This window comes from Lepisosteus platostomus, chromosome 18 (genome assembly GCF_059453375.1).
Source record: "Lepisosteus platostomus isolate fLepPlt1 chromosome 18, fLepPlt1.hap1, whole genome shotgun sequence".
NCBI classification, from domain to species: Eukaryota; Metazoa; Chordata; class Actinopteri; order Semionotiformes; family Lepisosteidae; genus Lepisosteus; species Lepisosteus platostomus.
In genome coordinates this window covers 4,752,130-4,773,688 of record NC_142628.1, presented here as the reverse complement: position 1 = coordinate 4,773,688, position 21,559 = coordinate 4,752,130, and the positions used below count along the sequence as shown (strand labels likewise).

The 21,559-nt window shown below is 38.4% G+C and overlaps 1 protein-coding gene across 1 annotated transcript; it reads right to left on the bottom strand.

Moving 5' to 3' along the window:
* Nucleotides 1-158: 158 nt before the first annotated feature.
* On the bottom strand, nucleotides 159-21,315 carry tmem86a (transmembrane protein 86A). The gene is made up of 3 exons (XM_088610834.1): nucleotides 21,156-21,315; nucleotides 11,912-12,176; nucleotides 159-10,633 (listed from the first exon to the last, which is right to left on the bottom strand). Exons 1-3 carry the CDS (start codon nucleotides 21,174-21,176, stop codon nucleotides 10,206-10,208), a joined length of 714 nt encoding a protein of 237 aa, XP_088466960.1. The 5' UTR covers nucleotides 21,177-21,315; the 3' UTR covers nucleotides 159-10,205.
* Nucleotides 21,316-21,559: the final 244 nt, after the last annotated feature.

Here is a 21,559-nt window from a genome sequence, read left to right as displayed (position 1 = left end):
TCCTTTTCAATCCTTTTATGCATATTAAAATAGCCAAAAAGATTATTGCTGATTTTATCATTTTTGATAACGTATTGTGGTAAACAATGCTTTTAAGTGTAAATCTTTAACCTATAATATATAACATTGTAAAAATCACACACAGGAGAAACAATGTGTAGAGAGTATACCATTTAATTATTTTTTATAAATCAGTAACACAAAACAATATTATTACAGAACACAATGAACCAGATATAAAACACAGGACACAATACTTGCCAACAATTTTATTTTTCTATATAGACATGCTAATCAGTTTCCTTGACAAAGTCAGAAAACCCTTGACAGATACAAGTGATTATGAGGTCTTAAGGTTTGTAGAACAACTCAAAAACAATAAATATAAAAATTCCAACTCTTTCAAGCTGCAAAATATCATGTATCCCATAACAGTAATATTGAAAGAAACTAAAATGTCTAAAACTAGTGCTTACACTCTTTACTTACAGTACAAACTGCTGAACAGAAGATTTAGACGTTGTGCAATGTTCTGCCCTTTTCACTCCGATTTTTTCTTACTTTGAGCAGAAACACAGCGGTAATCTTCTACTGAAATTTTAGACATTTTTTAAAGACAGCAGTTAACCCTCTTTGTAGTTAAAAAAACAGCCGTTCAGACTTATGGATTTGTAGAGACGAAGAATTGATTTTAGTGACAAGGAACACCTTCACAATGAGTCAATTAGGAGTGACTGGCAAATGAACTATATATATATATTTGCTACAGTACAGTTTGTCTTGAGCTACAGTATTGTGGTCACATGTATGCTACTGTAGGAGTCAGGCTTGGTCCACTAGTACACTGGTGTGTGTCCCCACCCCCTTTAAATGGGAAACTAGGGATCAGTTCCCTGAGAGGCAGGTGAGTTGGGCTCAGGCTGTCCAGCCATGTTGTTTAAGCTAAAACGCTGGTTTAAAATAGATGTACCAAATGGCCACATTTTACTTGCTACTTTTCTCGTGTTCTTAGGTGTCTCCTCACACAAACTAAAATTAGCAATGAAGCTGTTATTTATTGTAAGTAGACAAACTTAATTTCTTAATTGGTAATGCTCATAACATACAGTATATATATAGAATCCATCTCCTCCTTGCATCTAAAATGTCTAAGACTGTCACAACAGTAGGAGTTGATATGCAACAAGAACACATTATGCAGTATACTGTGTTCTGCCAAAACTGTTCATGAAAAGGAAGTTAGAAAAAGGATAGCCAATACCAGATTGATCAAAAAACAACGTTTAAAAAATAATAAACATATTTAAACAATGTTATTATCACCTTTTGTCAACAAATATGACAAAACAATTCTTGAATGTTGGCTGCTGTGGATTAAAGGTCAGTGTTCTTGCATAAACAAGCCCAGCATTCTCAAAGTATTTCCAGATTTTTTAAAAAACACAGCAGTTTCACTTCACCCCCCTGGTGCACATGCTGTTGCACAATTCTTCTAATTCACTGGGAACACTGTTTCACTGTACATGTGTCATAGTTTTAGCAACATGGATTTCTTTTCCATGCCTCAAACTGTAGAGGACAGATGCCAAATGTTCAGTAGTTAAGAGCTGATTTTAAAACACATTATGAATTAACAGAAAGTTACAGTTAACAGTTAACAGTTAACAGTTGTACATACGTGCATGTGCATAATAATTTTTCTTATGGCCTGATACTACACTTGCAATAAAACATTTTAAAGACAATCTGAAATCAACAGTACATCTGCTCTATGGTGAAAGCGGTTGTCAGTTCTTCAGACATGACAGAACCAAAATTAATAGAGGTACTCATATTCTTTTATTCCTGTCTCCCTCTCTCTCGTTTTTAGAAATCTGGTAGCCACTGCATTGTTATTAATAAGCACCCTTTCTCTTTTGAGAATCTTTAATTCAAAACCTTGCTCCTCTCATGCACCAGCTGAAAAGAAACGTGTTGAATGGACAGTATACTGTTTCATAGCTGCTTTTCCAGCTCTAAACACACAGGAACAATTGATGAGGGTGGTAAACCATATTCCTATGTGACTACACAAGTTTAGCTTAAATTTGGAGTACCTGCTTGTCAGCTGTCAAAGTTGTCAAAAGTTGGAGGCAATATTTATATAAACCCCAGAGAGGTCCATATTCTAAGCCTGATGCTTGTTTGGAAGTTAAGAAGGATGTGCTTATTAACACATTCATTCCACAGCTTCAGAATTTGTTAATGATGAAAGTGTCCATTTTTGTTCAAGGGTTCATAAACCTGCCTTTTTACACTTTTGTCGTTGTGTTACTTAATACATCTTACACAAAATACCTAGAAGGATTCACAGTTAGGTGTGATAAATAAAGGGCACAACATTTTATTTTTCTTAAAGGGAAATGTTATAATGCTTTGCTGTAAGAGTTTTGAAATATTAGTTTTAGACAACTTTGATCTACGCAGGAACCATTTAACTTTAAATTTTAAATTGCAAATAATGAGTTGTTTTAAATCATGTTTTAATCAGTTTAGGGTGAAATGATGAGATAATTATATAATTTAAGCACAACACAACTTTTGTTTTTTAATTCAGGATTTCTTATAACCTTTGGATTTAATCAGGATTTGGGTGTGTTTATACGGTTTATTGGGTTCATCAGGTTTTGTTTTTCAGCTTGCCCCTTCACAAAGGTCTGATAGCATTGAAAGCCAAGTACAAGTTACAGGCAGAGATCCCAAATATTGAACAATGGTTTGTAAAAGTGGTTGTATTCAATGAATTATGGCACATGTCCTCTCTGTAGACACACAATACCTCTCCAGAATCTGTTCCCTTGGCCTTAATGACATGAGCACATAAACCAAAACAATGAATAAAGGACACATTTCACATAACAAACAAAAACTTTGCAGACACTTAATGGTTGCATTGTACTTGCATTTATTTCATGTGTTTTTTTAATTCACATTCATTGAAGTTTTATTACAGTGAAATAACACCATGGTCCTTTTTTGTCATATTTTTCTAAATTATTCTACTGAGACGGATACACACAAGCCAAACGTCCAGGATAACACGGTCAAAGGTAATGATTTATTCAAGCTATCACCCAGAAAAACATGACATTGTTCTGTTTCCTTATCTCCATCTTTCCAAACTGTAATACAGCAACAATCAACATGATTTTAGCACCACACTTTACTCTATAATAATTGAACTAAGAGGTGTATTTTGCTTCCTACTTCCTACATTTAATACCATATACTGTATAAAGATAGATCTGTATACTATCAATATAGAAAGGTCAACATATCAATCCCAGCCCTTCAACATCATTGCTAAAGGATCCCTCTCTGCATCTCTTAAGGAGAACCTCCTTCCCATGTTAATTCAATGAACAATCTACAGAATACTTCAATACGCAGAATTAATGATGCACATAATGGTACCCTCTCAAGATGGACAACATTGAAATCTACTTGGGTGATAACAGCACCCCCTTTGTGATGACAACACCCCTTTATTGTACTAAACACATTTTTTTTCTGAAAGGGAGCTTTTACTCACTTTTAACATTACTTCCAGCTCAGGAAGCTAGCCATGGACATTACAGAGAAAATCCGCCTCAATCCACCTGCACTCTGGTTACTTTGGAATAAAGGTTGAAGGGGTTAGACGTGTGTAAGGTGCCTGAGTAGTGAAGACATGCTGACAGCTGTATTCACGTACTCAGGTGAGGCTACCGTCAACTTCCTCTCTTTCTCCAGGTGATTCCTTTTCACATTAGTACAGATATCCGTTTTCCACTTTTTAACCCACAGGGTTAAAGGAACTGCTGGATTTCACAGCAAATAACTTTCCCTGTTATAGTTTAAGTATAAAAACAACATTCATTTATAATTGCTGTATTCTCAAATCTCCACACTTAATAAGTACATGACAGATGTTGCAGTTCAGTTATATTACTATGTATCGACACACACCTGCTGAGTGGTAGCAATCAAACCTCAAACACTGGGGAGGAATTTTCCCTCTGCAAAACATTTCATGTGCTTGGCATTTCATTTCTCAGGGGAAACAAAAGATACGCAACTTATTTTAGAGTGCATAGTTTTCTTGAAGGCCTTAACATCTCCCTCTATTACCTTCATTTGTTTTAAAGTCTTACTTACATCTCACTTTGCTAAATTGTTTGCAAAGCCCATGTACAATTTTCAGTGTTAAACAATATATAGCTCTACTAATTAACAAAGAGATGTTTGCAGATTTCTAAATCAATGAAAATAGTGGAAAAATTTAAAGTAATAACATAAGACCTGAAAACAAACTATCAAAGTGAGATGTATATAGAAGGGTGGATATCCAGGATGGGTAGATAGCCATAAGACTTCTAATTAGTCAAATTTTTCTAGTTTTAGATGGTCCAATGATTAATAATTAGAATTCATAGATGTTTACAGTACAGGATATCTAAGACTAAACAATAGCAATTTTATAGTAAGCTTGTACGCGCTCATTAAATGTCTTATAAGATAACAAACAGCCAGTGGTCTAAGAAATTTACACAATCCCAAAGGTTATGTACAGTTTATACTGTATAATAAGAGGTAAAACTTGGCCCTACTATACAAAACACACTTAACACAAGTAAGCCGATCAAAACAATATCTCCACTCCTCACATCTTTAGTTACACAAGATGAAGTGGTATTTAGCATCATTTTGCTTTTGTGAAAGCAGAGGAATAACAAAAACACACTTTTGCACAGAAATGCCATATTTTGATCACTATAGTTCTAGATTAGGAGTAATACAAAGATGGGGAGGAACACGTGAGGAAACCAAATGACAAAATAATTCAGTGAAATCCTGACAACAGATGAAGCAGCACTACTGGGTCAACCTGCATATGGCAACAGTAACTGCAATATGATGCAATTCCAAAGACTGTCAAGCAAAGCAGCCCTGCTGGCTGCTACAGCTCCATCACATGACTTAGGTTCCCTTGAACCGAAGCCAGATCTCTCCTAAGGCCAGACACTTACACCAACATTAGCATGCAGTTACTGGCTACACTCCTTCGAGAAATGTTGGACTGAAAATGTGAGTCGGTGTGTGAAAAAAAAAATGAAACAGTTTCCTTTGGGCACCAATTCCAATTGCACATGTATAAAACTGACTTAGTATGACAGATGTTTGAGTGCTGCACCCTCACGGAAATACAGTATGCTGCCCCTTAAAGCACACAGATACAATGGAAAAATACCTGAGCTCTCCCTATTTATTGTGACAACCCGTCTTTGTCAAGCCCTTGGCAAGGGAGTGACTTCATTCACTTTTTATTCACTTAAGATTAAGTGTGTATTTCACATGAAACTGAAAGAAAGGGGCAGGATGAAGGAATTTATAAATACCAAAAAACACCAAAGCACCATGCAAATTGTTACAACCAGGGCTGAGACAATGAAATCCACAAGTGCCATTTTTCACAATGTGACAAGGAACCAAATTTCCAGTTGCAAAACTTAAAACTGCAAGACTCCTACCTTGCTATTAACACTGTACTGATTCAAACACACTTTTCCCATCCCACTTCATCACTGTAGAGACTGAGTAAACCAACAGCTGATGGAGAATTTCACAGGAAACTGGATCCCCTATCCTGCTTCACTGGCTCCGTGCTGTAGATTATCTACTGCAGGAACTTCACAAAGGCAAGTAAACAATGGAAACACAGAGGTAGCTGGATTCCATCCCATCTCATTTCTCTCACAAAAGGAGCGCAGCCTGGCAGACCTTTTTAAGTACTAACACCAGCCCTAATGGGACGAAGGATCCTGTTTTCTACCGCAGGGGGAAATGCAGTCAAGTGGCATTTGTATGTTACAATGCATTTACAGTAAGTACCCTATGTTACACAGACAGTACCTCAAGGGCTGCCCCATAGTTCTCCTGTAGATGGCAAAAAAGCCAAAATAAATGATTCTGCTTACAAGTGAAACACAAAGTAATACATTATTTCTTCTAGAAAAGCCCAGTTAGAAGATTATGCTAGGATGACATTTCATACTCAAAGAAAGTACACAAAGACTATTCTAGACCATTCTAGCATCAGATATACAGTAGGAGAGGAGGTTAAAACTTCAAATACTTATTTTTAACTTTCTTCAAAACTTAAAGCTTGAAGTTTTTAAATAAAAAGAAGGTTGTTTCTATAGGTTTATCCTTTTAAGGGGATTTTCTACAAACATCTTTCAGCAAGTATGAATTTACTTTTATGGGTTATCACTTCCCACACACTGTCCTGCCAGAATACGAAGCACAGTCTTTGAAATGTAAATGTGTCATTAGCTAAAGAAATGTTGAACATTAAAGTCAAAAGATGTGCATTTGTATGTGGTCCATTAAAAACATGTAATGCCACAACACCATAGAGTAGAGGAACAACATGTTTTTCAGTGATATTACTATAGCAGTACACAGTAATATAATAGGAATCCTGCTTTTATTTATTTTCTTTTTTATTGTTATTGTATATAAAATTCGAAAGCTCTAGGAATGACAAAGGTGCTGCCTGTGAAAAGAAGTATTGCTTTTCCTGCCTTTGTATTCCTAATTTTATTTTTATTGTTCGCACTGTTATCCTTTATTTTGCATTTACATAGCAAAGCAAGTGGTAACACTTTACAAGTTGTAAATGTCATTTAATAAATGCAAACCAATTGAATTATTAGGACTCAATTAATAAATCACTTATATCCCAATAATTCCGTCATTAATCATTAGTAGAGGTTAGCTCCTACCAGGTTATTGACTCTACATTCCTGCCTTGTTTACGGATAACAGGATATGAAGAATTTACAAATAGAACTCATAACCTCAATTTGACAATTGTAAACTCTGAGATCTAGTTTCCAGAGCAGTAAGCTTGAATGTTCAACTCTGTGGAAAACTGAATTAGCAACTCCCTTTGAAACAAATGCATTTTAACATTATGCAGTAAATACATTTAGCATTCTATATACAGTATTTGAAAAGTACTTGCAATTTTGTGACCTACACTATAACACATTGGGTTAAAATAATGAAATTCATATATTTATTTAAGTTCAGACCACAAATTAAGTTTCTCTTCATAGCATTCCCACTTTTCAGTCAAAAATAATACAAATGGGCACATACATTATATATCTAGATGTAAAAGAAACTATAAGGCGCATTACATCTATAAGCGCTGATAAAAGTAAAGATGTACTAAAATCTTATTTTACTATTTAAATATTTTACTGTAATACTGCTATATTTTAAGTTGTTTGAAGCCATTTCTTTTAAAAGTAACATAATTTTACGAATGTGAGAGAGACGGCTTCTGTAAAAGACAAATCAAATAATATAATTTACAACATAGTGACAGGGCAGGGATATTCAATTGACATAATCCCACAGCTCCCCCAGCTGTAGTGAGCAGAGTTATAGCACTGGCAGTGCCTAGAAGATGATGCATGCTCACTAAAGTCTTCTTCAGATAAAGAGTGCCCATAAGTACCATACCCAGTGTACGGAGCACAAAATCCGAAAATCATACTTATTTGTAAAATGTGTTGGTGACGGGTTCTGCTTTTAATCCATCCACTCTGCAAAACCCTCCTGAGAGCTGATAGCTCTTCACGATTGTATTAATCTGTGCTTTGTAATACTCTATTGGCTACAAACTGAAAAGTTCAGGAGGGATAACAACGACACGTCAATCTCACACAGCTGCACCTCATTTCGATCACCACCAACCTAGCAACACATACTGAACTCAATGCCTCCCTTCGCATTTGTCCTTTGGTTCACTCAGTCTGAATGGGGTTCGAGTCTCCTCATCCTGTGGCCAGGAGGTCACCCATTAACCAAGCAGGTTATCTCACCACTGTTTCTAAGCATTCACAATATTCAACCCTTTGTCATTATTGTCCCTAGTGAATAGAGAGTTAATTTTCAAATAGATCTCGTCATCAGAAACAAGCAGCATTTTATTATGTTGCAAATGAAAAATAGAACAGCAATATGAAAATCAAAAAGGTTATTTGAACTGATTCATGCACAGACTAACTACCAAAATCAGTGGTGAGAATCTACTGGAAAAGGGCAGTGATTTCCATATGTTGTGCCAGCAACAACTTTTCTAATTATTCTATTACATTTCTTTCTCTTTGGTACAATTCCTACTTAACAATACTTATTTTAAATCTCACAATTAGAACATCAAAAGTGACATAAAAGGACAATGGACGTTGCATTAAAAATGAGAAAATGAAAATCAGAATGTTAAATAATTTAGTATGTTAAAAATATATACACTCCTCTTCTTTAGCAAGTGCCATTTGAGCTATAAAAACAAGTTTTAGTATGCACTTTTAAAATAAAAGTGGTACATCAGCAGTTTAAATGGTTGAACCATTCATCTCCATTTTTGGTACATTCCCTCAGAGATTTGCTGGTTAAACTATTGATACAAGACTGGGAGTCTTGTTCATGCAAAGAGATGATATGGTCTCTTCATGCTCCCTGTGTATTTAATGGAAAATTTCATCCACATTTGATCCCCTGTCATTTTAAGATATGTTTGCTATGAACTCACATTCCTAGACAGTCATATCCTGCTCAAGCCAGTGGATACCAATCCAAGACCAATCTTACTGCCATCAACGCAGACACTATGGTGCAGTACTGCTCTGACTAATCTTTGCAATGCAAAGTCCCAGAAGGGCAGAATATTATGTCATTGCAAAAATATCATGTTTTTACCACACACTTACAAAAAACAAGAAGTAAACATATGAACCAAAAAGGCCTTGTTCAAACTTTGAAGGAGCGAACAGGTATGACATTACTGTCCACCAGGCAGTCGACGCTGGGTAAGAGGGCTTCCCAAGAACTGTCTACAAGTTGTGGGTTAACATAATGAAGCAAGTGGATGAAAAAACATGCTGAATGGGCTTTACTTGTGTGAATCTCCTCCAGGAGACAACACTGTTCACGTAGTTGTGGGTTAAATTGTCTCAGCTTTACACTTCTCGGTATATACACTGCTTAATTTATATATTTTAAATATTTTTCTTTTACATTCTAAAAATATGCAATTGTAATTTTCTGACATATACTGTAATATGAAATCCAAAAATACTATATCTCTTCAGTCCAAGTGTCCTTGCTGCTGGAACATCTCAGTTCAGAGTCCAGTTCAGCTCGGCTTGCAGTACTAAAGGTACCTGCTGCTGTTTCTCACAATATGATAGATAGCAGCTTTCATTTGAGTACAAAATTGAAATCAGATGGTCCAGACATTCAAGTCAATGAGAGGGAGCAACTGTGGGGGCTCTTTTTATATTCTATATTAGACAATATTCTAAAACGTTAGCCCTTAAACTCGCAGGAATTAATAGAACAAAATTCTTAGCCATACCGCAGACCTGTAAACCTCTTCACAAAATGGGGTAAAGATGTTTTCTTTTGCACCTCAAAACATTCTTAAAATAATGTGCATTCTTACCGCTGTATGTAACTATTATAAGTCAGGAGAAAACCAGCTCCTGATCTTAATGGACCCTAATCTGAAACAAGTGCTTACTCCATTTTCCATTTTTCAAGACCTAAAAACACTTCTGTCATGAGTGCCATCCCTCTGGACCAGGGGTGCAGAAATAAATATGATGCACAGTATGCAAAAAAAGGTGTTTTCAGTAGCACTACTCATACAGGGCAGTCTGGTTATGTTACTCATTGGACAGCCAAAACAAGAGAGCTGTCACCTAGGGTATAGGTCCAACACTAGAACGCTGCAAAACAGAGCTCAATAACCAGTCTCCCACAGGTGGAGGGAAGGCAAAAAGGAATTAAGTAAGGGATGGCTCCCTTTTCAACAGTTGAATTTCCAGTTCTGACTAAATGCTGACTGGGTAGAGGCGGTAGTGAGTAGGGCATGGGGGTTGCTGAAAGATGGTGGGCTCAATCACTGTATGTGTTTTATATGACCAATCCATCAGCATACAAATTACACCCCCAATCCCACCTGCTGCTAGGCCTGACAAGAGGAAGCCCAGCAGTATGTACGAGGACAGGTTTCGTCAGAGCTGCAACATCCATAAAATTCAGACTGGCAACTCCGGCCTGAGAGAAGGGGTCCCTGGCACCAATGCCCGTGCCCCCCAGCGGCATCACACTCTCTTCCTGGGGCGATCCTCATCCTGGCACTCTACAGCCGACAGGGCAATAAGCATCTGCGCAGCGTAGTAGGTGGCCATGATGATGGCGCGGGAGTGAGGCACCGGGAAGCAGAACTTATTGACAGCGATGGTGAGGTCTGACACCATGAAGAGGACGGCCCCGAGACAGGCGGAGAGCTTCGTCCAGGTCCAGAGGTCGTCGGACAGCTGCACCCCGGCGATGGCCCTCCAGCCCATGAAGCCAATGAGCCCGATGTAGACGGCTACCAAGTACGTGAAGGGCCCAGCCAGGTAGGAATAGAGCAAGGCATAGCAGAGCCCAGACGCCGCTGCAATGACCAGACCGGCCCACAGATTCAGGGGCTTCATGCCGAAGGCTGACGAATACAGAATATGAGTGATGGCAAACATCAGCAGCCCTGCGAGAGATCAAGAAAGTTGTTATGAGAAGTTACACATTCCAGCACTTGTAGATGTACCCTCAGATTATGTCATTCGAAAGACCAAGCAAAAAATCAATAATAATGAGCTTTTAAAGCAAACACAACTGCCTTTCATGCAAGCCAGGCTGGGTGTTCCTCTGATCCTTGTGGCTCAAAATCAAACTTTTTTATCACACAGGTTATTGATATAACTACTTTGATTTTTCAGAAATGCCTACACATATTGTAAGCCTGTAGGAGCTCAGTGGGCGGTTGATTATGTATTAGAAAAAAAATGTGTCATCTCTGGAATAAGAACATTCTGAGTACTTATCTTGTGTAATACGCCCACAGTAGTTCTTAAAGTATATGGTGCCTGAGAATTCATCAATACAAAGCTGCACGGCTCACTGTTGTTCAGAAAAAGAATGAACAGCAGTGTGCATGCAACGCTCATGGTTCAGACAGCCGTCAAACCTCTGTCCATCTTGTTGAGAGACACAGGTGAACTTTTGACTCATTATTACGAAACACATTCTGAATGTAAAGAATTCTGAAGTTCTTTGCATTGTAGAGATAGTCAGATTTTTGGCTTTTATTTTTGTTTCTGTCGTAAATTACACTAAAAAATAAAAACAACTATACGCCAGGTCTGAGGAAGGTAGAAATGTTATAAGAAACAACATGGTTATCAGAAATTCCTGAACAGTCTTCCATTGTCCTTGCTGTTCTGCTCTCATCACTGGGCACCAGAGAACCACCTATAATGGGCCCAGAACACTACACAGTATTCTACACACCAATCGTGATTTCTACCACCAATAGTGTGGGCACAGTGACTGGACCAACAGGTGCAAATGTTCCCTTTGATAAAATGAAGCTGAAATGATCCAATACAAAGTAGACATGTTATTAATGAAACATTGTCCTTTTTGTGTAAATAAATATAAGTGTACACAGATAAAGTAACTATTTGTGCTGTCCTTGCAACACGAAACCAAAAGACGAAACCAAAAGAATGGATGTCAGCATTTTTTTTAAGTTTCGATAAAATTTTTTTTAAAATAAAGTTAAGGGAGTAACTTTAAAAGTCAGCACCATTTGATATGTTTAAGCACAGTATGGGCATCATAGGAAATCTAGCTGAAACCTGTTCTTAATGTATATAATATAAAAGATCTCTAATGCAGTGCAAATTCAATATATTCAATATCATTTGAATAGATCAATGCCGTGCACTGCCTACACCTCAATTAACAATGGGATCCTACTCACCGTGACTGAAGTAGCCCTGCTCCTGCCAGATCAGGAAAGCATCTCCCAGAGATGAGAAGATTAGACCTGCCAGGATCCTTCGGGCACTGGAGTGGGCACCTAGGAAGCTGATTCCATGGGCCAGGAGAAAGACCCACAGGCAGAAGATGGGGAGACACTTGATGAGAGCACTGAACCAGGAAGGGCTGGAGGTAGGCAGCCAGAGGACAAAATACACACAGGTCGCCTTGAAGAAGGGCACCAGCTTGGGGCCTTCACTCTTCACCTGCAATTCACAGACAGATTATTCATGTGGGTCAACAGAATGCAAGCGAGTGAATGAAATGTAAAGTAATTGCTACGCGAACACAACTCCCCTACAGACTGCATCACAACTTCAGTCTTTATACTTTACTGGGATAGCAAATTACTTTGCAATCATTTAGTTCACTTTAATAAACTTTGCTCATCTATGATTATAGGATTATAGTTCAATGTTTACATCATTACTACAGAGGCACAGTTTCCAATGCACTGGGAATGTGAAGCATTATGTATTATTCATTTATTTATTGTTTAAAAGGGGAAAAGAGAAGCTAGCCAATTTCGAACACCGTATAAAACCACAAAAGCAAACTGGGCCAGTCATAAAACAAAATTTGAGATTACAGGACAATGTAATAAAAATTTGATTTTTAATTTACATGCACTTTTTAAGTACCTTATCCCTGCTCAAATAAGGAAATTATGTTGCTGTGTATACTTTAATATCCGTACCCATGTTAAAACATACTAAACTACAGTGGGTCAGGGTTATAAGCTTGTATAACCATTTTTATGTGTTTAAAAATATAATAACAATTTGGATTTGTGAATGTGTGTCTAAACTACTAATTCATTGAATCAGTCTAAAATATCAACAGTTTATTTCTGCAGAAGACCAAAGTAATTAACTCTGTGCTCCTTGTCAACATCAGCTGTTAGCTGCTCCTACAGTCAGAGCCAATGAAGAGGTGACCTGCTTTACAGTACTTCTTTCAAGAGCCAAGTCATTATACCGTAAGTCATTTATTAACAAGATGAACTTTAAATTGCAGCCAATAGTGCAGGTGTTTCTAACCCAGGTGGAGAGCTGTTATCTGAAGCTTTTCTAGTTACTATGAAATCAAAACTTTCTACAGTTCTGAAATAATTTTATTTACAATCAGTGAAGACCAAGTGGTATATTTAATAGAATACTCTTAGTGAGAATACTCTTCTCTTACTGAGAATACTCTTAGTTTCAGGAACCACTGGCCTAATGTGGAAAAGAGATCACATTAAGGTCTGAATAGTTTGTGAGAAGCACAAACGTCTCTGCATCTCTTTTAAATGATGTTTTCTACACCCAGAGAGGCAGTTTGGAGAAGTGGGTAGGGCTATTAACCCAGTAGGAGAAGGTCATAGCATGAAGCCCCACATACAGCCAGTCTATAAGAAGACACCACCTCTGGTGAGGGAGTTAAGATGGATTGCATTAGTACCTCATCAGAAGGAAGTCTTTTGTGTTTACCTTACTATAAAAATCAGCACAGGCTCTAGCCCTTTTCACAACTACACAACCCTATTTAACTCCACACAAAGGTGCAGAAGTGTTTCATGACACATCTTACAATATTTCAGTATAAATGATCTTAAGAAAAATTAAGTTTGAGGCTTAAAAAGAAGCTTAGTATCTCAAAGTGAATATACAGTATACAGTAAGTGTATAGTAGCACCCAGTGAACACTGCCGTTTATTATGTGATATGTTGTGCATATAGTGTATGTTGAGTGTCACACAGCTTCAGCTACCTTCCAGTGTGGAAGCTTAAGAAGCAATAAAGTTTAAAAAAAATTTTGAGGTTCTCTTTATGGACTTTGAGAGAAACCCCTTGTAGGTCTCTAGCTTCAGGTGCCTTTTTCATAAAGACTCATAATATAAGTGAATAAAAGGTGTCAGAGTTGGGGGCAGGGGATAACATCAGACCCATCAGCACCAATATGTGCTTTATGTGTGGCTGAAACGGGAGAACCTACTGTTCAGTGGTGTGAAATTGAAAGATTCTGCTTGCCTAGCCCTGGGCAACATTTGAACGTTTTGAACCACAGGATTGTCTGTCTTCCCCAGGCTCTGCAGCCAAATAGCAACAAGAGAATTAAAACTCTAGTGGATTACACTGAATATAGACTTCACACCTATGTCAGACGACAAGATAACCAACTTAATGCTTGACGACTACAGCATTGCGGCAGTTTTCTTTTTTCTTCTGGCTGCTGACAATGTTTGTCCACCCTTCGAGAAGTTAAACTTCAACCTGGGGAAAAGTCAGAGGCTACAGAAAAAAATGGCCGCTCTGCTCTTCCCAATTCGACAGCCTGTCACAGCAGACCAGACAACACTCCCTGAAATGTCGCAGCCAGCTCGGCCTGCTGTGCTGTGAGAAAGACACACGGGGGTCAGGGCTAGGAGACTGTTTGTGTCTCTCGATTGCGCAAACTCTGTTAACCACTGGAGGTGAATGACAGCAACAAATTAACTGCACTTGTTGTCACAGCAGGAGGCCCCAGCTTCCCCCTACTTTCTGCCACATGCCCTATTATGTATCACCTTCTTTTGCTGTTCCTAGCCATGTGAGAACAGTAGTTTTCTTTAACAACAACTTTCACCCCCAAGACTGCATGCTGAGTTAACTCATAGGGAACAAAGAGCTGTCAGACTGTGACATCGTCTGATTATCTCTCTTGCGTTTCCATTTTGTCCCTGTGGAATGTGCTGGGGAGTAGTGGCTTGAAGATTGTGAGAAGAGGGTGAAGACTGAATTTCTTGTAACTGTTTTTTTTTTACTTCAGTGCTCAAGACTGGCCGAGCACCTAGCAGATGATATTTAATGTAGACAAATGCATAGGGCTACATTTATGTAACAGAAACATAAACTATAGGTATCAGATGAGACACACTGAGGTTGAAGAAGTTGTGTCTATGTCTGTATATATTTTTAACCTTCTAGAGTAGGGCTACTCAACTTTCACCCCTTAATTGTGGTATTAATCCAGCTGACTAGGAGCAGATTGCAGCAAAATCTGGGAAATGGACAGAATGGTAGGGCTACAGGCTGAATAGCTCTTTTCTGGAAAATATTCCCAAGTTTGGTCCTGCAGGACCACAAACCTGTTGATTTCCAGTTGAGCTTAGTTACTTAACAGAAGCCCTTAATGACCTAACAGGTTGATTTGTGTGAAATATTTGCATTTTTATTTCTATTCACAAGTATGGGATTTTATGTTACTTTTATGTAATGAAATGCATTATTTTATAGGCACCCTCCAATGGGTTTAAGAACTGGAAGCAGCCATTGGAAAAAAAAATACTTTGATATATAAGAAATTTGAAATAAACATGCAGTTCACATTAAGTGGAATTAGAATTCCAAATTAGAAAACAAATGATTTCCAAACACGGCACAAACAGAACTGGTACAGAGTTCACTTTCTAGGAACAGCAGGGACCTGGTTTAACGTCTGAGGCCTGACTCACCCTTGAATGATGTCCTCTTTTCACAAAACAGTACCTCTAGACTCTAGACTCATACAACAGAAAATATTTAATTCTTCATATACATTTAAGGTTCACTAAAGACATTTCTCAGAAGGGCAGATCATGCTATCACCAAAAAAATAAATAGCTTGTTCATCATTTTTACCCCATTACAGCTATAGTTACATACAGTATAACACGTCTTGAACACCTGCAGCAAAATCTTTGTTTCAACAAATAGGTTTACATATCCACCAATAAAGCAAAAGCTGGACTACATTGTAAACAATCTTCCCCTGCTTTACAACAGCTTTCAGGTTTCTTGATACCTTCCCTTTTTTGCTGTGTGTACTGTGTGACCTTGCATTACAACGTGAGACTTGGTTTATTCATGAATAAAATGGCATCCACTTTTTGAAACAGTCAACTGTTTTTTGCAACAGGACAACTCTGGAGGGCTTAAATCCTTAGTTCTCACCACTGACTGCACTTCAAAAGAGCACCCCTGTTACATTTCACAGCTTATTCACATTGTTCACATACATACCCTTAATTTTTCCTTCAGGATCAGCCAAGATTTTCCTTTTATCAGGGAATTAATCCTCTCACTCCTTGAGTCCTTTGGTATTTGTCTAGCTTTTTTTTTCCCTTCACACCAAACTGCAACTTGGAACGTGGAACGTAATCGGAACATAAAATGAATGCAGCTTTGTATTTTGTTTTCAGCCTTTTTTGATCTGAAGATGGGTGCGCTATTGACAGTTCTTCTCCAGCAGTACCTATACTCCATTGAACTCATTGTTCTATCGCGAGTCATGAGTCCAGCCCAGTCTTTGATGTTATCCATCCTGAAGGTCCTAGATTATCTTTTTCCCATGTGGCCTCCTTGCAGAGCAACACACGCCAGTAGTTTTGCATGTTTTTGTAATTTGTGAGTCAACCAGGCTTATTTATCAAAGACCCCATTTAATAGTTTTTCTAACAACTATGTCAGCATCTGTCTGAGTGTTTTCATTTCAACTGCCCTCATCTGCATTCATCTCCCTTCTTTGGTTGTCCAGCATTCACATCTGTAGGTTGTCACTGACCATATGACTGCCTTTGGCAATCGACTTTTCCTTGTGGTCAATATGCAGTGAGCTTTCTGTATTCCCCTAGGAGATGTGCTGGCACATCCAGCCTTGCCAGAACTGTATCAGATCTCCTCCGTGCACAGTGTATCGTCCGGGATGGTGAATCCAAGGTAGGAGAGGCTCTGATTCAATTGAGCCCCTTGAAAACTGATGTTGCAGGTGGCTCCTTATCTCACCACGTCCTTGGTCTTCTCCACACCAGTCAGTAGGCTTTGAGCTCTGCCAACACTGGCTACCCACTCTACCAATTCCTACATCTGTGCCTCAGTGCTTGCACGAATCTTAAAAATCCTGTACTTCAACAAAAAACCACTGACCTCCAAATTCTGTGCCTTCTTCATACGCATCTAAAGCTTACCTCATCACCATTTCCACCAGCACATTAAAGAAGTAAGGCGAGACTACACATCCTTGTCTAATGCCCTGCAGAACCACATTCAAAACGTACGAGCGAACTTTGAGCTTTGGCCCTTTGCTTCTAGTAATAGCTTTGTCAAAGGATTGATCAGGTGCAGCCAAAGTTTTTCTGTGAGAAACAGAGTCAAACGCTGTTATGAAGTTGATGAAATGTATGTAGACTCATGGCTGGTCCTCATGTGCCTTTGGAACTAGGATCCTTAAGTTGCATGGTGGTTTAGAAATCTAAGAAAAGTGGAGAGTAAAAACGTAACATTTTCCAAAAATGGCAAACAGTTATGATAAATTCTGCTACTGTACTAAATTATCCATACTCCTGTCTCTGTATTTTGAAAATGCCCTCTACAGAGCTGGAGTTATTTCTGTAGCAGGGATAGTGATACACCTACAGAGACACTCCAAGCTGTCACTGAGATTCACCAGGTATCCTCCTTCAGTCTGACTCTCAGGCCAGCTGAGAGAAAATATGCTGTTAATTGCCTTGGCCAGGACACACACAGGAGTGATCCAGTACTGTCTTTACTGAATGAACAGCTGAGCATACTTATTCCCTTCCAAAACAGTATCTGCCAGTGCATCTATATCTGTGCCAACTGCTAGTTCACATGGAAAGCAATTGAATTAACAACTGTTTTGGTTTTTTAAATTGTTTTAAATCAGATTTAGAACCTCCACATGAATTTCCCCGCCATCATATAAATACTGGTGTCACTTGCCATTATTTATACGGAGCTTTCTACTATCTAGATTCCTCATGCCCATGTGGGTGGAGAAAGGCTTCCGTGTACAAGTCTTTATTGCACTGTATGTCTTCCACTTTCATGTGAACTCTCTTCTGGCCCCTGTGCAGTCTGGAGAGAGATCCAGAGTTGAGAACCACTCACCTCTGGGTATGCATGGGGGGCAGGACAGGTTTTATGGTAAAAAACTGTTCTATTTTGTAGTTCACTGGTTATGTTTTGAAGCATTTACAAATAATAAAAGCTTGTTAGCACAAATTAACCCTAATTATTGAACAATATCTTGCCTTTTTTTGCCTTCCAAGCATTTGGAAATTGAATTTCTCTATCAAGAGCTACATAAGCCAACATGTTATTTGTAGTTCTTGAGCACAGAGAAAGGCTAAGTTAGATAATTGATCATTCTCCCTATTATCAAGAATTGTTTTGAAGAAGAAAAAGCTAGTCCCATGCAGACAGAAACCCACTTCAGCTGTGGATGTGTAGTTTTAAATCTTCAAACATTACTTTAACTAGACAAATTTACATTTTTCTTTCTTAGTAAATACACTTGGAAAAATCCATTACAGTTGGACAGACAAAAGTTGGAGAAATAATAAGCTACCATAAAAGTAAGGTTCATATTAAACGCATTACTAGTTCCTAATACAGTGTACACACACACTGTTTGGTCCTGCCATTTTTAGGCCAAATGAAACTGGCAAACTTTACAATATGATTTAATTATGTTTACTTTGACACACTGATTGAAGTTTGTTTAACCTACTGCAATAAGTACAATGCACTTATTAGCTTTTTAAGTTAAAGCAGCATAATAACAAGAATAGCTACAATCGAGTACCATACAAGTACAATCAAACAAGATAGGAAGCATTTTAAAGCCCTTTTAATATGCAGATCCTCCACACAGATCTCATAAACAATACATATAAAATGTGCCTTTCTCATGGAGAAGTCTGACATGTGTAGGAAAAATATGCATCTACATCCAGCTTTTCATATTTCTAGCATATAGTCTGTGTTTTTTCAGTAGCTAGCGAGGCAGTATTTTTTCATTGCATTGAGTAACAAGGCTCGAGTTAGGAGCTGTGTCAGCAAGCGCTGGTTGCAAAGAACCAAGTAAAGATTAGTTCCACACTGAAAACTAGAAACAAAGTTTTGGCTGTTCAGCATCCTTCCAAAGACTTGCATTTCCTCTTTCTACATTTCAGAGTGGACGGATCCTTTACTTGTCACTAAGTCCATGCCAAATATAATTAGACTTAGAACTGCTCTTATCCACTATTCATCCTTTCACCACACTATAGAACTATGAATAAATACATTTACAATGTAGCATCATTCCTTTAGCACAAAAATAATTTTTAGACTTTAGCAGCAGGTTAGATCAAGTTAGATCAGTTTAGGATGGCCCCAAGATGGGAAATCTTTTTTTTTTGCTTTTGAAAATTACACTCATGGATTTCATCCCACATGACGACCGATTTAAGAAAGCAGAATGCCTCCTGCCTGTTTTTAGACCTTTTAAAAACCCAACCTTTCACGTTGGCTAAATGTGTTGTGATTTTAATGACTCTCTGTGGTCATTAAAAATCCCAGGGTGCTTCTCGAAAAGAGTAGGGGTGTAACCCCGGTGTCCTGGCCAAATTTCCCGTTGGCCCTTACCAATCATGGCCTCCTAATAATCCCCCTCTATGAATTGGCTTCATTACTCTGCTCTCCTCCCCACTGAGAGCTGGTGTGTGGGGAGCGTTCTGGCACACTATGGCTGCCGTCACATCATCCAGGTGGGGCTGCACACTGGTGGTGGTGGAGGGGATCCCCATTACCTGTGAAGCACTTTGAGTGGAGTGTCCAGAAAAGCGCTATATAAGTGTAAGCAATTATTATTATTATTATTATTATTATTATTATTATTATTATTATTATTATTATTATTATTATTTGGGTCAGCCATCCTTCTTCCTCTGGAATTTTAGAAATGTTCACCAGAACGTTTGAGTTATAAACATAAAAAGGGAAAGCACTGGAAATCATCTCAGAGAACCGTGAAACATGGAATAAAATGTTTCCACTGAATATAAACAATGCGCATATTGTACCCAAGAAGTAAAATGAGAAAATACCATGTTGTTACCCAATACCTACAGGTCTATTGCCTTGTGTTATTTTATGTGTAACCGATCCTGTTTTGTCAGTATTTGTGCGGTCAGAAATATATTACTCAGCAGCAAAGTACTGAGTAATGCATTATGTTATAGCCTTGCTGCCCGAACGAATTGTTTATCAAGGGTCTCGGAGATGCCCATGGATAACAACAGCACTTCGTGCGGTTTCTTACGCACTGCCGCTGTTGGAGGAGCGCATGCGTCACAGGACGGGAGAGGGGGAGAAAAAAGACAAAACGTCTGTCACATGACAAGTTTCCCTTTTGTTTAAAATAAAACTGCAGCTTCTAGAAGCGATCGGGTTTTGAATCCGAGAAACTTAAAACGCTGAAATTGCGATTTGACAAAAATGCCATGCAAGCACAAAAACGTTAAAATAAGAAGTGTTAGTGTACTATACAACAGGTACGCCACATTGTCAGTCTACACTATAGATACAAAAGAAATAACTAGTGTTAGGGATATTATTTTTCTTGTTAATACCTAGAACTGCTTTTGATTAACTGTTTTTTCTCGAGCAATATTTTACGCTAAATAAATTAAGAACGACGCCACAGCCTTTACGCAGAATACAGATCTTAACATAACGCAAACGCAGATTGCTTCTAAAACTCATGTTCAGAAAGGGAGGGGGGTACAATCCGGTAGCCGAAACAATATTTTAATATGATGAAGAGAACCTCTGAAACGCGTGCTTCCCACTACGGAGAAAGTAGCTTTTTTTACACACCAATGCTTTCCTCCTGCAAACCGTACTGATGACCAACATCGCCAAAACGTAAGATAAACAAGGACATGCTTTTTAATGGATCACGTGTTCTGTTTTTTTTTTCACCACGGAACAGTCTCCGAACACAGACACCTCCTTCTGTACGTTTAATGTGCATCGCTTCGCCCTTCAAAACAAAAGCAACGAAAATAAATTAGGATGTCAAGAATCAGTACACTAATGGGTAGTTTTATTAAAAACGTTGTAAAGGTTGGCAGAAATACTACAAGAGGTCATAATTAACATGTCTTTCATCTCCACAAAACCTATCCGTGAATGTGCAGATTCTTTCCCTCATAGGTGCTGTCATTTTTTTAAAACCCATGCACGATTGCATCCTGCCAAGTAAGGCTAACTACAAAGGTGTAGCGGAAGAGTAAAAAGCGACGTTTCTTGAAAAATATGTTTCGCTTCTGTTGCGAGTAAACCTCGATCCCAATAAATTAAGATTAAAAAAAAAATGAAAACCGACTGACAACTCACCACCGTGACAGGCGAAACCATTTCTGATGCGCTCTCTATACAGCCGATTTAAAAAACTCGACTTTCAAAAAATATAAGAGGGTCACCACTGTAACGCTTTGTTAGAAATAATATATGAGTCTTTTTGTACTGGGGATTTTTGTCTTTTTTTAGAACGGGGTGACATCACAGTAGGCGGAGACAATGCTGCCGTAATCTGGGCTAGACTTTAGACTCCGAAAACACAGCCCGGGGGCGGGGTTTCAACCGCCGACCAATAGGCGTCTGGATATTCTTTAAAGGGCGTGCCTTTATATCCTGTAACGCCCACTTGTGGGAGGAGTCAGCGTGCTGCGGCCGGTGTTAAGCCTAAGAATATGGGAAGCAAAGCACGTGAGGTTTGTTTTGTCGCTCGGCAGGTGAAC